A 14707-nucleotide genomic window follows, 5' to 3' on the forward strand; every position below is an offset into this window, starting at 1 on the left:
GGAGAGTTCAGCGTCCCCTGCAGAGGAGGGGATGGCCAGACCAGCAGCCCAGGGAGGCAGGCAACCCCGTCTGTCCCGGCAGAGAGAAAAAGGAACCCAACTGTTGGATGGGGAGACTTTCTTATGGTTCAGAAGGTACAGCCTGCTCACGCCAAGGGGCACTGTTCAACATTCCACCGAGAGTTCCCATGCCAGAGACCGAGCCTCCCCGCTCCCCAGAGCCCGAATGGCCCAAGAGGCCCCAGGCCCTACGGGCTGCTCCCGTCTCAGCCGATACTCACGTAGATGAGCCCCGAGTAGTACCGCTCCTTCAGGTTGTGAAGCACAGAAGCCTCGTTCAGGCAGGTGAGCTCCGCCATGTCCTCCACCTTGGAGAACTTTGGGGGGTTCATCTTCTGGATGTCATCCTTATTGACTTTGACCTTCTTCCCATTCTCAATCAGCTCCACAATGGCCTCGTCGCCGACTTCCTCTTTGAGACTGGCCGGCTCAAAGCCGTTCTTCTCCGAAGGGACCCAGACCAGCTTCTTGGCGGCCCAGTCGGCCTGGGCCAGGGGGTTGTTGATGAAGTTCTTGTCCACATAGAGATACTTATCAGCCGCTTGCTGGGCCATTTTGAAGGCTAGCTAGGACCTACCAAACAGAAGATGGGAGAGAAGAGATTAGCTATGGCAGCATTCAGCGGAGCTCCACTTACTAACACAGGCTCGCGCCCACCTTCTCGCAGGATCAGTTGAAAAAGCTCAAGTCACTGCCCTTGTGACAACACTGGGATAGGCACAGTAGGCATTTGCTTGGAGAATTCAGTAGCCCACCGGGGTCAGCAGAGAGGGCTGGGGCCCAGCCTTGGGTCTAGGCCAATACCAATGCTCTCTCCATCACATCCCTTCCTGACAAAAACCCTGTCTCAATGAACCAGAATCTTTGGGCACTCTACCTTTACAGGAAAGCAGCAGCAAATCACCATTAAGCAAAGCCACCAGAGATATTGAACTTGGAAAGAAAAGTCTAGCTTTTAATCAGGATCAAATATAGTTAAATTAGATCACAAGTAGATCTGTGCGGGCATTTCAGAACAATAAGGATACACTTTCAGAAAGATGAAAGTGGCCTGAAGGAAGAAAAAAATCCATTTTCAGAAGGATGCTTAGTCAGAGAAATACAAATTACACTGACCATATTAAGGCAAAAATTAAAAAAATCCCAACCCACAAATTACATCCAGGTCTGAATTCTTTCTGAATGGAAATCGAGAGGTATGCACACTGAAAAGTGAAGCCAACTACTCAAATTTTTGGATACATCAGATAAGCAGGCCCAGCTGGCTCCTACAGTCCTCTACCAGGCCACATCATGATGCCCAGAGAGGCCTGGGCTTGTGGCTCTGAAGTCAAAAGAAGCAAACAATGATTAAGATGCACATCTTACCCCAGATGAGGACAGACGGATGCCTGAGAATCATTCACACACAGCCAGCCTAAGTTGAACTTTTTCTTTTTTTTTTTTTTTTAAGGGCCTCTGTGCTCATCAGAATAATAGTTCACAATTACCTCACATTTTAAGTTTTCTGAAATACTCTCCAATTTAAAAAGTGTTAGATAAGGATCAAGACTATAGATCTCAGATGGGGACAGGACATTTTAGGAAATTTTTTGAACCAAAAAGGAGGGGAAAGAAGAGATCTGGTTCTAATTAACCAGAAAACTTAAAATGTTGGAATCCCTTATTTGGGCTAAATGAGGTTACAATCATAGACTGAGCCTCCTCAGCCTGGGAAGAAAACAAAGATAGCATTTCATTCGCTCCCAGATTCAAAATCCGTCACAAAGATGTTCACAAGCCAAAGCCTGAGAGAAATAAGCCTTGGTCTAGTGAGCCGGGCAGTGGGCAAATATGGAGATCAGTGGTGCTCAATTAAGAGCTAAACAGACACATCAATTGAAGCCACCCTAATAGCCAAAGAAAGCATTGGACAGTGTATGGGTGTGCCCAAACAAGAGAATGAAGTTGGGAGCTGTCCAATCCCTTTTGATATCAAAGATCTCCATCTACCCAAAACAAAGAATGGCCCCAATCAAGAGAGAGTTCTCTTCTCAGCTCTGACCAGACCAGGCAGCGTGTCATTTTGGCTTCCTCTGCTGTCCAATCAAAGGGCCAAGCAAGGGTCTTGAGGGAATTTTGATGCAGGAGTAGCTGGGGGCACAGTGGACAGAGCACCAAGAGTCTAGAGTTCAAATCCAGACTTGGAAAATTACTAGCTGTGTGGTCCTGCCTCAGTTTCCTCAACTGCAACATGGGGATAATAAAAGCACCTACATCCGAGGGTGGTGGGGGTCAGATGAGATCATATTTTAAAATACTTAGCTCAGGCCCTGGCACACAGGGAGCACTATATAAATGTTAGCTATTGTTAAACAATAAAGTCTGTGGCATCGCTGAGCCTCCTCTTCTGCCTTGGGACTCTCTCTCAGTTGTGGCACAAGGCAAAGCGTCGGAACATTGGCTCTACCACCTGTGTGAGCCTGGCCGGGTCACTTTGTCTCTGGGGGCCTCACTTTCCTCACTGGACTAAAGAGATCACTTCCAAAGCCCCTCTCTCCCAGCTTGGTCTGCTCCTGCTCTTGACTTCTTTCTGGAGGTTTGGGGAAGCCTTTCTCCTATAGACATCTTTTGGCACATTCTCTAAGGCTGGCACTACTCTCTTGTGCCCCCCGATATTCGAGGACCTAGAAGAAGAGCTCCCTTGTTCCCAACAAATTTAGCAGCTGGCTCAGGGTGGCCTTCTCCACCCCAACTCCAACCCCAGCCCCTTTGAACACGCTGGCCTCCCAGCCAATCAGCCTCAACATTCCATGACCTGTGTCTCCATACCAGGCATGCATCCTGGTGCAGTGGAGAAAGCACCAGGTCTACACTAGGAGGCTCCACCTGTATGCCCCATGGCACATAACTTAAATGGCTTAAGTTCCCAGGGCCTCAGGTAGGCAGGACGGCCCATGTGACCTCTGAAGGGCCCTCCAGCTCCCTCAACCACACAGGAGGAGCAGTAACAGCCCAGATCACCACCAATCCCTGCCCCAGGTGCCCCAAGTACCAAGCTTGCGTGACCTTGTGGCACAACTCAGTAACGACAAAGACACTCCCTCCCTCCTCCCACACCAATTCCAAGATCCAAATCCCTAGTAGCGTGTGTGTATGTGTATGTGTGTGTGTGTGTGTGTGTGTGTGTGTGTGTGTTGTTTCAAATGCTTCCAGAGATCCAAAACTTAGGAAGAAGCAAATCTAATAGGACTGGGGAGAAAGAACCAAGCGAGTCATAGATGTGGGCTCACTGAATGGGTTTATGATAAAAGGAGAAACTCCCCGTCTATCAGGATGAGCACTGCCAAGACCTAACAGCGCCTGACAGAAGCAGGTGCTTAATGGATCCTCATGGACTGCTGCTGGGGCTGGTGGAGGTGAGCAGGACTTTTCAGCTCTGCACATGCCAAGGGAGGAGGGCAAGACAGTCTATTTCTGCAGTCTTCTATGGCACTTAAACCAACGTCACACTAATGGCCGGGTGGAAAACCAGCCCCCATGACCTGTGTGGACCCTTACTATGTGGATGGCATTGAACGAGGTGCTTGGTGAACACACAGTGGTGAAACACGGGGCCTAAAGGACAGGTCTGAAGAAAAGCTGCTGGCTGAGGCAAACAGGAAGAGGCACTATTGGAGCCGGCCTCGAAGGAGGAACGGTTGAGATGAAGGGCCAGGGAGACAGCCTGCACTGTCTCTTCTCCCTGGGGTTGCTATCTGCAGTAAGGAGCCACTACCAAGAGGACCACTTCTCTCTCCAAAGAGGGTCGCTTTCCAGTACCACCAAGACCCCCTTTCTTAAAGTGTGTGAGACTACAATGTCGATGGAAAATAACCTGTCCCACCATGCTGCTTTCTCCATCACATGACATGCCACTTACTAGGGGTTTCTGTCTTTCCCCAGTCTAGAAACTGAAGGAAACTATTCTGGTTTTTCATCCAAGTGCTTTGTACCCGGAAGACCATAAACATCCTGAGTAGCTAGCTATAAACAGGGGGAGGGAGAAGAATTCTACAGTGCTTCCTGCCCTAGTACCCCAGCACAGTCCTCTCCCCTCCTCCAAGCCCTGCAAAAGCCACAGGGTCTAATACAAGCACACTGTTTACTCTTGATAATCTAACAGAGGCCTAGAGCCTGAAAGGAGGGAGGGGACACCACACAGCCCAACCTCCCTCCAGCCCTCCGGGGCCATTCCCAGAGGAGGAGGCAAAAAAGCCCCCTCCTTTCCTGTGAGTGGGAAGGGGCAAAGGGAATGTTAGCAGGACACGGAACAACCACGGACCCTTGGCTAACCCACCACAATCAAGACTTTTCATTAAACAACAACAGCCTGGTATGGTAGGACTCTGCCAGGCCAAGGACACAGCAAGAAATAGCTTCACTGGTATGACATGGCTCCCAAATGGTGCCAAGATCAATACGCTGGGCCTGGGCCTGGGACAGTGGCTTTCCAAGTAATAATGGGCCTTCTATCCAGGGCTGGCTCTGCCACTTCACAGATAACTAAGGCACCCGTGCACATGCCTCAGGCCGATGGAGGGGCTGTTGACTCATAGGGGCCCTGGGCCATTCACTTACTCAGATGAGGAAACCAATACAAGATGGGTTAATGCTCACCTACCCTCAAAGAGGCAGGTGGGTGAACCAGTCACCATAAAAAGCTTTTGTGAAAATTTAAAGGGTCAATATAGTAAGGCTCCTGGGGAGGCTAATCTCCTAAATGTTGAGCCTCCACATCTCATCCCCTTCCATGGTAGGCCCAGTCTAGGGGAAGAGCAAATATCTGAGCAGCAAGGAGCCAGTCTCCATATCAAACGGGCAAGTCCTTCCTGATTCAAGATCAGAAAAACAGCTCCTGCATATGTGCCACTATACAGAGACAGCCACACAAGGACAGCCGAGGGGAAGGGAAAATACTCACTGTCTGCCACCATAGCGGGGCAGGCTGGCCAAGACAAGGGCTCTGCTCCCACTGCCCCTTCCCTGCTTCCTGCAGAGAATTCCAACTCTGAGAAACCAAACCAGTTGCCTTTTTAGGCTATAACTGAGCAGGATGCAACCAGAAGCTAAATCAGGACTCTCAGGAAATGATGCAATTTCAAGAAACTGCACTGACCAAAAAAACTGCTTCCAGCCCAATACATATACACATATACACACATACACACACATACTCTCTCTCTCTCTCCCCCTCCCCCACTTGGGGTTCCCACAGCCCACCATGCACTGGGGCATTTTGCTTCTCCTTCATACCCTGAGAAACATCTTTTTTTGGAAAGAAGCAGGCCAGGAGGGGAAGTCTGTATGTGTCTTAAAAACAGTCAGATGAATAAATACTCCAGAGACTCACCACTCTCTCCATCCACAGGCATGGCCGTGCTGTCTCAAATCAGAGAGAGGGAGTCTCAAACAAGAGCACAATTTCAAACCTGAGAGCTCCATCAGGCCTCATGGTCTGCTCTGCCAAATGTGCTTCCGTCCAGGGGTATGAATGCTACCAGTCTGGTGGATTCCTGGCATTCAGAAAAGCACCAGGAGGCCTCAGCCAGTGGAACAAGCAAACACTGGGCTCCTCCCTCAGCCACTTTCTCCCTTCCCTTAGGGTCTCATAGCCCCCCTGGCCCTCAGACTCCTCATCTTTAAAAATCAGGGTTGGACATGCCTTGAGATCCCTTGGAGCCCTCTAAATCCCATGATTCTAAATTATTTATGGGCGGGCATGAAAATGGCATGTGATGATTCAGTGAATCTAATCTCTGTCCAAAAGTCTCTATATTGACTAGACCATTTGCCTTGGCCCTCACTTATCCATCCCACTAACCAAGGATGGCCATTTTCCTTTCTTCTTCTGACTGCTTGTTTTGTGTTTAAATGATGTCAACCTGCCCAGTCCCTTTTTCTGAGTCTCAACCTCTTCATCTGTACAAATGCCTAAGCTATGTGGTCGGGTTGTCTGGGGGCTCAGAGAAGATAACGGATGGATGTGCCCTGCAGGAAGGGCAACTCTCCAGAAGGGTTGGCTAAGGTAGGGGCCGCAGGGGGTGGCAGCCCTGCTGGATGGAGGCATTCTTACCCCAACATGGGCTCTTTTCCTGCACCCCTCCCCCCCCCCCCCCCCCCCGCCCCGAGTGGGAGGGAAGGTGGAAAGGGGGAGAGGAGGGGCTCCAGCAGCTGCTCAGGAGGCTGGTGGGGAAGGGGATGGTGGGAGAGGGCAGCCCTGGCTACCACCCCCACCCCAGGAATGTTGTTTGCTTGGAGAAGGAGTTCAGACTTGTTTCCATTAGCAGTATTCCAACCTCTTTGTGCTGATGTTTAGCAGATAAGAAAGCAGACTGGGGAAAGGCAAGAGAGGAATTTGGCGCTGGGGCTTCAAAAGTCTCCCCTCCTTCACTCAAAGGCTTCCCGTGACTCATCTCGACTCCAGTGAACCTCCATGGCTGGAATGGGGAGCTCTCCATCTTGTCATGTGAACCTCTCTCCTAAGGAGCGGCCGGCCCCCCTCCGCCTCCTGTGCACACTGAAGCTTCCCCGGCCATTTCCCTCTCCCCTTCCCTTCTGTTTGCTTCTCTCACGCGGGCTCCTTCTAGGACCAGTATGAGGAGCCTCTTTTCTTCATTATTCCCCTCTGTGACCTTAAGCAAGTTCCTCCACTTGCGAGGCCTAGATCTCCTATCTGTAACATCAAGATAACGGGAGTGCAGGCCCTGGGTCAACCTTGGCTCCCTGTGTGATTACTGAGCCAGTCAATCCCACCTTCCCAGACCCTTCACCTAGGGAATGACAAGACCAGGGGCTCTGGCCCCTCCAGTCCCATAAGTGACCCACTTGCGGTGTAGGTGGGTGTGTAGGGTGGGATGGGGGCAGAACAAGATAAGACCCAAATCCCAGGAATGCAAAGCAATCTCGAAGGGAGGGGAGGAGGGGGCCCTGGAGCAGAGCCTCCCTCTATTCACATGAGAGGTCACTTCAGCTGCTCCCTCTGCAAGCAGGTTCATTCGGCCAACACTGAGCAGGGGCACTGAAGAGAGAGGAAAGACGATGCTGGTGTGTGCATGTGCATGTCTGTTTCTCACTAACCACATACAGTGGTGGGTTGAGTCCCTCCCTGGAGGAGGCTAAGGCCTGCTCTGTCCCTCAGGGCTAACATTAGACAACACTGGGCCCACCTAGCTCCTGGGAGGGTTCTGTTAACTAGAAAGCAGGACACAGAAGGGCAGCGGTTCCAAGCCTGGCCAGGGGGCTGCCCTCAGTTTCTAAATAAGCACAAATCACTCGCCACAGCCTTCTCCCAAGGTGGTTTTTTTCTGATGAACCTATTCATCTTTCCCCTCCAGAAATGAAGCCAACAGGCCAACAGAGTCAAGTCCAAAAGGCCAAGTTTCCGCCATTCCAATAAGTGACTTGGCATTGAACATCTGACTTTTGCTTTTAATTGGTGAGCTATTTGAAGAATGAGCTCATGCTAGTACCACCCTCACCTGCCCAGCCAAGAGCTCTCCCTGAGATGAAATGCAGGCTCTCTACTGGGCCGCCTGCTGCTGTGGGCTCCTCCTGCCTCTCACCCTCTGACTCCAAGGGGCTGCCACTTTCTCGGTGCCCCCCCCCATCAGCCTCCCCATGGCCACGCCCTGGTGTTGGCACTTGGCTAATAAACACGACCTCTTGCCTTCCCAGGCCCATTTCTTTCATTAGAAATTCTCTCCATTTCTTGGTAGTGGTGGTAGACAGGGCAAGGTTTCTCTCTCCGTTTTCCTGCTGGTCCCACACCCACCTTGGATTGATTCATTTGTGGACAAACAGCCTTCCCATCCACATGGCTTCGTGTACTTCGTTACTGGTTTGGGGGGCGGGGGGACCCTGCAAACAGCACATTCTTCCCTTAAACTAACCCCAGCAAACAAGAGAACAGACCAAACCAGCCTCCTCCTGCATCATTTACCTTATATGGGTTGTCTCAGCTTAGTAAGTTAAGGAATTTCAGCGGCAAAGTTACTATTTAACAGCCATACAGGGCTGTAGGCACCTCAGCACATTGTGTACACCTGGCCTGGCCTGAATCCTTGTCCTCAGTCAGATGATATTTTAAGTAAATACTCTGGCTTGAAAGGGGGGAAGAAAAGTCAACTTTCAGATAAAGAAAAGAGATCATAGGATTAAGCTGAAAAACACCTTGGAGATCACTGAAATTCAATCCTCTTATTTAGCAGATTAAGAAACTAAGGCCCAGAGAGGTTATAGGTAAGTAGTATGGCCAGAATTTGAACCCATAGCCTGTGCCTCCAAGTTGAGGACCCTGCTCTGAGAGTGCCCGCCCGGCACAGGGCCCACTCAATCCTTTCCCATCCCTAAGCCTCAGCTCTCCTCTTCCCCTAGTTCTGCTGAGAACAGTTTTTCTCTTCTCAAGCATCTGAGTATAGTTTGCTGAAACCCAATGCAGAAAAACAACCATATTTAAGAGATTTAATTATATAGCTGCTGTCTCAACTGGAAAGTGCAGCCTATTGGTTTTTCTGAGTTGACACAAAGATGGCTAAAAAGTTAACATGTGACCAAAGAACTGAAAGCAACTGCTAGCAGGAAGGTCTCTCTCTCCAGCCCAGGACCCATCAGGGCTTAAGTGCTTGGCTGGCTGGCGTTCTCCCCAATCCATGGAGGCGGGGAGACAGAGGGGAAAGAGGAGTATGGGAAGATGCTGCTTAGACCCAAAGCCCATAAGGCCTCTCCTGATTTCCAGGCCAGGGGGAGGTCGGCTGCCTGATGACGGGAGCTCTGCCCTCTTCCAGTAGCTCTGTGGCTCCAGGAAAGGGCTATTGCGCACCAGGCATTGTGCTGAGTGCTTCTGGCAAAAGTCATCTCACTGAATTTGGCTATTACACTCTGCTTGTCACTCGCACCTTAGTTTTCAAACAAAGCTGCTTTCATCTTGGCCACAGCCCCTGATGGTGGCCCATCTCCTCCAAACAGATCACAGAATGACGGATTGTCACAGGCTCTCCTCGGTCCTCTGTTCTACAGCCTACCTGTAGAAGCACACATTCTGTGTACCAAATCCCAAGGGGGTCACTAACCTCCAGTGAGAAGCAGCTCACTCCAGTACTGAATGCTGAGCAGAAATCTACAGCTTTGTACCTTGCACCCAATGGTCCTCGGTCTGCCTCCTGAGACTAAGTCAAACAAATCTAATGCCTCTTACAGCCAACTCACCTAAAGGCTGATGACGCCATGCCATTCCCTCAGTCCCAAAACAAAATGGTCTCCCTGGACCATCCCCAGAAGCTTCATTCTCCTCTCACCTTCTGGCTGCCCTCTTTGACACGAGCTCTGCGCATCCCCATCCTTGCTGAAGGAGGGTCCTCCAGACCAGATTCCAGACCCAACAGAAAATAACAGCATGGTAGCCAATCCAGCCTAAGATTGGTTTCCTTCTCTGCCTGCTGCCACTATAACACTGCTACTAGTATCTATCTATCCCCTGGCCTTCTCATCCAATGTTCCCTAGTGAGAAGGCTGGTGGAACTTGTCCACACTGAGCAGCCCCACTGAGGTGGGGGACAAATTGGACTGATACCAAACATGACACTTTCCTCATCTTGTCTTCCTTGGACACACACTAGATCTCATTTTTTTTTTTAATTAAAAAGACAGGGCCAACAAAGTAAACTATCTGTCCTGGGCAGCATGGTAGAAGAGTCAGGCACTGGATTAAGAGACTGGAGTCCTGCTTTAGTCACCCCCTTGCTGAATGACCTTGGGCAAGTTATTTTACCTGCTTGAGTCACATCCTGCCTTGTCTAAAGTACATTTGAATTTATTCCAGAGGAAGGCAACTCCTTTCCCAGAATTCTGCAAGGAACTTCAATTGGAGATGTAGATCTTGGCCACAAGCTGTATTGGAATGCCAACACAGAGCTGTCCAGGACTTGCAGTCCTGGCTGGACACATGGGAAAGAATCATCAAAGTGCAAGAAAAGACCTTTGGTCATCCCATCCAACCTCATTTTGTTCAAAAGGAAATGGTCCTAGGAGGTTAAGTGACTTGTCCAAGGTCATCCAGCTAGTCAGGCTAAACAGAAACTAAATCGAAGTAGACTGGAATATTCTACCCTAATGGATAAGAATAATCTCTTTTATTTACATGATGGATAATGGTTACAAAGCACTCTCCCTCTCCCCAGCACTCCCTATTCTATGGGCCTAACAGCCCCCTAAGGCAGGTTGGGCAGTTACACTCCCTTCCTCCATTAAAAAAAAAAAATAGCGATACTATTAGTAGGTCTGTATCCCAAAGAGCTCATAAAAAAGGGAAAAGGACCCACATGTACAAAAATATTGATACAGCATTTTTTGTGGTGGCAAAGAATTTGGAAACTGAGGGATGCCCATCCACCGGGGAATGGCTGAACAAGTTGTGGTATATGAGTGTGATGGAGTGCTAATTGCTTTCTTTTGCCACAAGTATATCATACTGCTTTTGCTTCTCCAAGGGCTGGAGGAGGGGCAAGAGAGAGGGAGAGAAAGCAGAACCCAACATTTTTAAATGAATATTACATTTGTTTACATGTTATTGGGAAATTGTAAAATCTTTTTCAAAAACAGCTGCTCTTTCCCTTTGTCACAAGGAAAGATTCACGTGGAAGAGGGAGGGAAATGATCTAAGAAAACAGCTTGTGGGGGGAAAAGCCCTAGGAAGAGATGGAAAAGTGCCTTAGAAACTGAAAGTCGGGAAGGTAAGTGACTTCTCTCCCAAGCTCACACAGAGGTGGGATTAAAACCCAGGTCTTTGCCTCCTCTTCCAATCACATAAACACAGGAGGCTTCAAACCAGGTTAATGTTCGCATGCCCAGGAAGGATAAGGTAGCCATTTTTTCAATGGGGATCGCAGCTATAAAACAAATCCTACTTTAAATAAAATATTAGAACAATAATCTCCCACACCCCCCAAAAAAATACACTGGAAGCTGATAAATATTTGATGCTTTACAATTTCAGAGACAATGTGGACAATCCTCAGAGTTCAACAGTGAGAGTCCCTAAAGCAGACAATACAATCCTAAGAAAAAAGCACCATGCATTTGGGGTCACGGCACCTAAATTCAAATGCCCATTGTGACACAGACCATCTGCAGGCCAACCTCTCTTGTCCTCAGTTCCCTCATCTATAAAATGAAGGGGATGGACTAACAAAATCTCCAAGGTCTGGCCAAGCTCTCCATGAAAGGTCTTAAGATGACAAAGGGGTTCTCCATCTTTCAGAGCAGAGCCCATATCTTATTTACATCTTTTAGACTCTTGTAAAACAGATACAGACACACACAGAGTACAGCACCAAAATCCTAAAAAGCTGGGGGGTAGGGGAGGTGATAAGGGGGTGAGCAGTAAGTAGAGTAAGGAAGACCTGAGTTCAAATCCATCCATCCCACACTATGGGACTCTGGGCAAATCACTTAGCTGCTTCCTGTCTTGGTTTCCTCATACAAATTCTGCAGGTTTATCTTAAAAAAACAACCAAACAAAACTGAGCAGGGCTGGAGAGATCCTTGTTGGCTCAACACCAACTAAAAACTAGATTAGGTAACCAAACCACACAGTAACTAAACCAGGCTAGTGACCAACCTGTGGATCTAAGGATCAAGTTTATAAACCAGCATGTAGTGGGATGAGCACTAGCCTGAGAACGGGGCCTGAATCTATAAAGTGACCCTGGGCAAGTCACTTTACCCATTCCCTCACTTGTGAAATACTTGCAACTCAGTACTTCACAAACTGGTTCTGAGCTGCCGCTGCGGCCACTGGCACTATCAGCAAGAAGACACATGTGGCAATGATCAGAGATGCTCCAAGTCTGCCTTCTCATTCAGTTAAGTCTTGAAAAGAAGAGTATCTCATGTGTCCAAAGACCAGTCATGGAAGAGTTTCTTGTCCTTAGAGGTCTCCCAGAGGTGTACAACCAAGGAGTTTAAGGTAGAGTGTGGGCCAAAGCTGGATTAAACTACAGTCTGGCTCAGGGCTCTTTAGGCATCTACGAATAGAGAAAGGGGGAAATCTGGATTTGGGTCATATGCTGGGCTCCAACGTATTTACTGAACTATGAAGGGAAAAAAAAGTTCAAAATTTGACTACTAGAAAGTTAGATTTAACTTACTCAATTCATGCTCCTTGATAACCTACTAAAGTTGGGGCAGATTTAGCCAAGTGAAATTTTGGTAGTCAGCATCTCTGGGTTTATGGACTGGTCTGGCCACCACTTGGTATGATGGGTGACTTCCTTCCTAAAGACCTGCAGAGCCAAGGGTAGCTGAACTTAAATGGTCACTACAGTCCTTTCCAGATGTAACACTACAACATTCTGTGATTCAATTAATGTTTTAGTATGTAAGACTCAGCCTGAAGAGGCTGGAATGGTGAGAAAAGGTGTCCACTAAATGCCCACACCGTCCTTTCTAAATACAGAAGGAATCCTTTCTCAGCATCTCTCTCTCTCTCTCTCTCTCTCTCACGCACGCGCGCGCGTGCACACACACACACACACACACACACACACACACACACACACACCCACCAAGAGGCAATATGGGACAATGGATGGAAAGCCAGCGCCTGTCCAGGAAAGCCATGTCCTGGTTGTTTGACCCTGGCCAAACAGCCATTTCAGCCCTACGTTCTGAACACAAAGCTCAAGGCCAAGAAGACACAGATACTGCTGCCCTGAACAGGTGGAGGGAATTTCCATGCTGGAAGTCCAATACCAATGGAACCATAGCTTCTGTCTCTACCTCTCAATGTAAAGTCACAGGACAAGAGCCCACAGAACAAACTCTAACCCCCTCATTACCTTTCTTTCACCAGGACACCCATTTTAAAGCATATCTAGGAAATTTTCACCGGCTTGAAGGACAAAGGCAGGTCATTACACCCCAAATTTTGCCTTTGGGTGGTTCACTACCTGCAGTCACAGCCAGAATCCTTCTCTTGTTCTGAGGAAACCAAAGTGATGCCTGGGAGCAGGAGAGGGCTGAAAGCAAAAAACTTCCCACTTAGGTGATCCCCATAGCAGGATGGGGACCTTTGGGGAGGTCCTGGTGCTTTAAAGCAAAGAGCTAAGGTTCGTGTTTCAAAGGATCATAGCTGCAGAGCGTGAAAAGACCTTGGTGGTCACTTTGCCCAATTGTTCCACTGAGGCCCAGAAGTGAAGTAACTTGGCCAAAGACTCCGCTATGAGTCAACTGATAGCAGTCCAGCCACATGCTGTGACCTCTTCCCTTCAACCTTGATCAGTTAACTAAAACATTCTTTAAATTCCAATTGGAAACTAAAATGCAAGACCGGGATGACCTGACCAAGAATAAAACAGGGTCAGAACAAAGAGGTGTGGATGGATTATAGGTTGTACTGGTTGAAAGAGTTCCCAAGGGGAGGGGGGGTGGGGGGCATTAGGTGGCGCAGTGGTTAGAGCACCAGCCCTGGAGTCAGGAGGACCTGAGTTCAAATCCGGCCTCAGACACTTGAAGTTTACTAGCTGTGTGACCCTGGGCAAGTCACTTAACCCTTACTGCCCCCCCACCCCCAAAGTTCCCAAGAATTCAGATCCACACTAGTATAGACAAAGTCATATGCTGAGTAACAGACAGCTATGAAGAGAAAAGTGCCTATCCCTGCCCTCCAGGAGCAATGTGTTAATACAGAGTTGGAGCAGGAAGGCCCGGGTTCAAATTCCACCTCTGCCACTGACTACCCGTATTGACCTTGAAAGTCACTTCCTTCCCTGGGCCTCAGTGTGTTCATCTGTAAAAGCCATCAGGTGGGGGCAGCGAGGTGGCGCAGGGGATAGAGCACTGGCCCTGGATTCAGGAGGACCTGAGTTCAAATCCAGCCTCAGACACTTAACACTTACTAGCTGTGTGACCCTGGGCAAGTCACTTAACCCCAATTGCCTCACCAAAAAAACAAAAAAACCCAAAAACCATCAGGTAGGATTAGATAATCTTGAAGGCCTCCCCAAGTCCTAAACCCTACACTACAGTCCTGTGACATACACCCAGGCTAAAGACAGTCTCTTTCCCCCTTTTCTCTCCCTTTCTTCTACTCCTCCCCACAACCCTGCGCTCTTTCACTACCTCAGAGAGAGCTGGACCAGTCCCCTTGGTCTGGAGTTTGGTGACTACTATCTTAAATGGAACAAGTCCTTATCAGATTGTCAAGAAGTATGGACAGAAAAATGTTGAAACTATCTTTACATGTAACTGGCAAAAAATTAAAACAGGAATAAAGCCAATAAACTGAAAAGGGGGAAAAAAAGAACTGAACAGGTAGTCTGGTTTCTAACCACTGACAATTTTGAATGTCCCAGACAGGTCCGAGAGTACAAAAACCAACTGATAATAAATCCAGCCAGATGCTGTGACCTCTTCCCTTTAACCTTGATAAGTTAACTAAAACATTCTTTAAATTCCAATTGGAAATGAAAACGAAAGAAACTTCAACCACTAGTTTGCCCAAGGACAATTAATAAGAAAAATAATCATTGAGCCATTCATTGCCTTCTCCACTGAGAGAGGCCTGCCTGCTCTACTGAATCTGAGCTGTTTAATTACAGAAAGGTTCCACATGTCTTCCTTTTGGCAAGGT

The 14707-nt window shown here is 48.5% G+C and overlaps 1 protein-coding gene across 1 annotated transcript in view; it reads right to left on the reverse strand.

Annotated features, from left to right (window-relative positions):
* MYH9 (myosin heavy chain 9) overlaps positions 1–14707 on the reverse strand; it is an 81111-nt gene that overhangs the window by 51690 nt on the left and 14714 nt on the right. The window contains 1 exon segment of the mRNA XM_043968580.1: positions 282–633. Coding sequence (XP_043824515.1) covers positions 282–614 — 333 coding nt within the window. The 5' untranslated portion in view covers positions 615–633.

This window comes from Dromiciops gliroides, chromosome 5 (assembly GCF_019393635.1).
Source record: "Dromiciops gliroides isolate mDroGli1 chromosome 5, mDroGli1.pri, whole genome shotgun sequence".
NCBI lineage: Eukaryota > Metazoa > Chordata > Mammalia > Microbiotheria > Microbiotheriidae > Dromiciops > Dromiciops gliroides.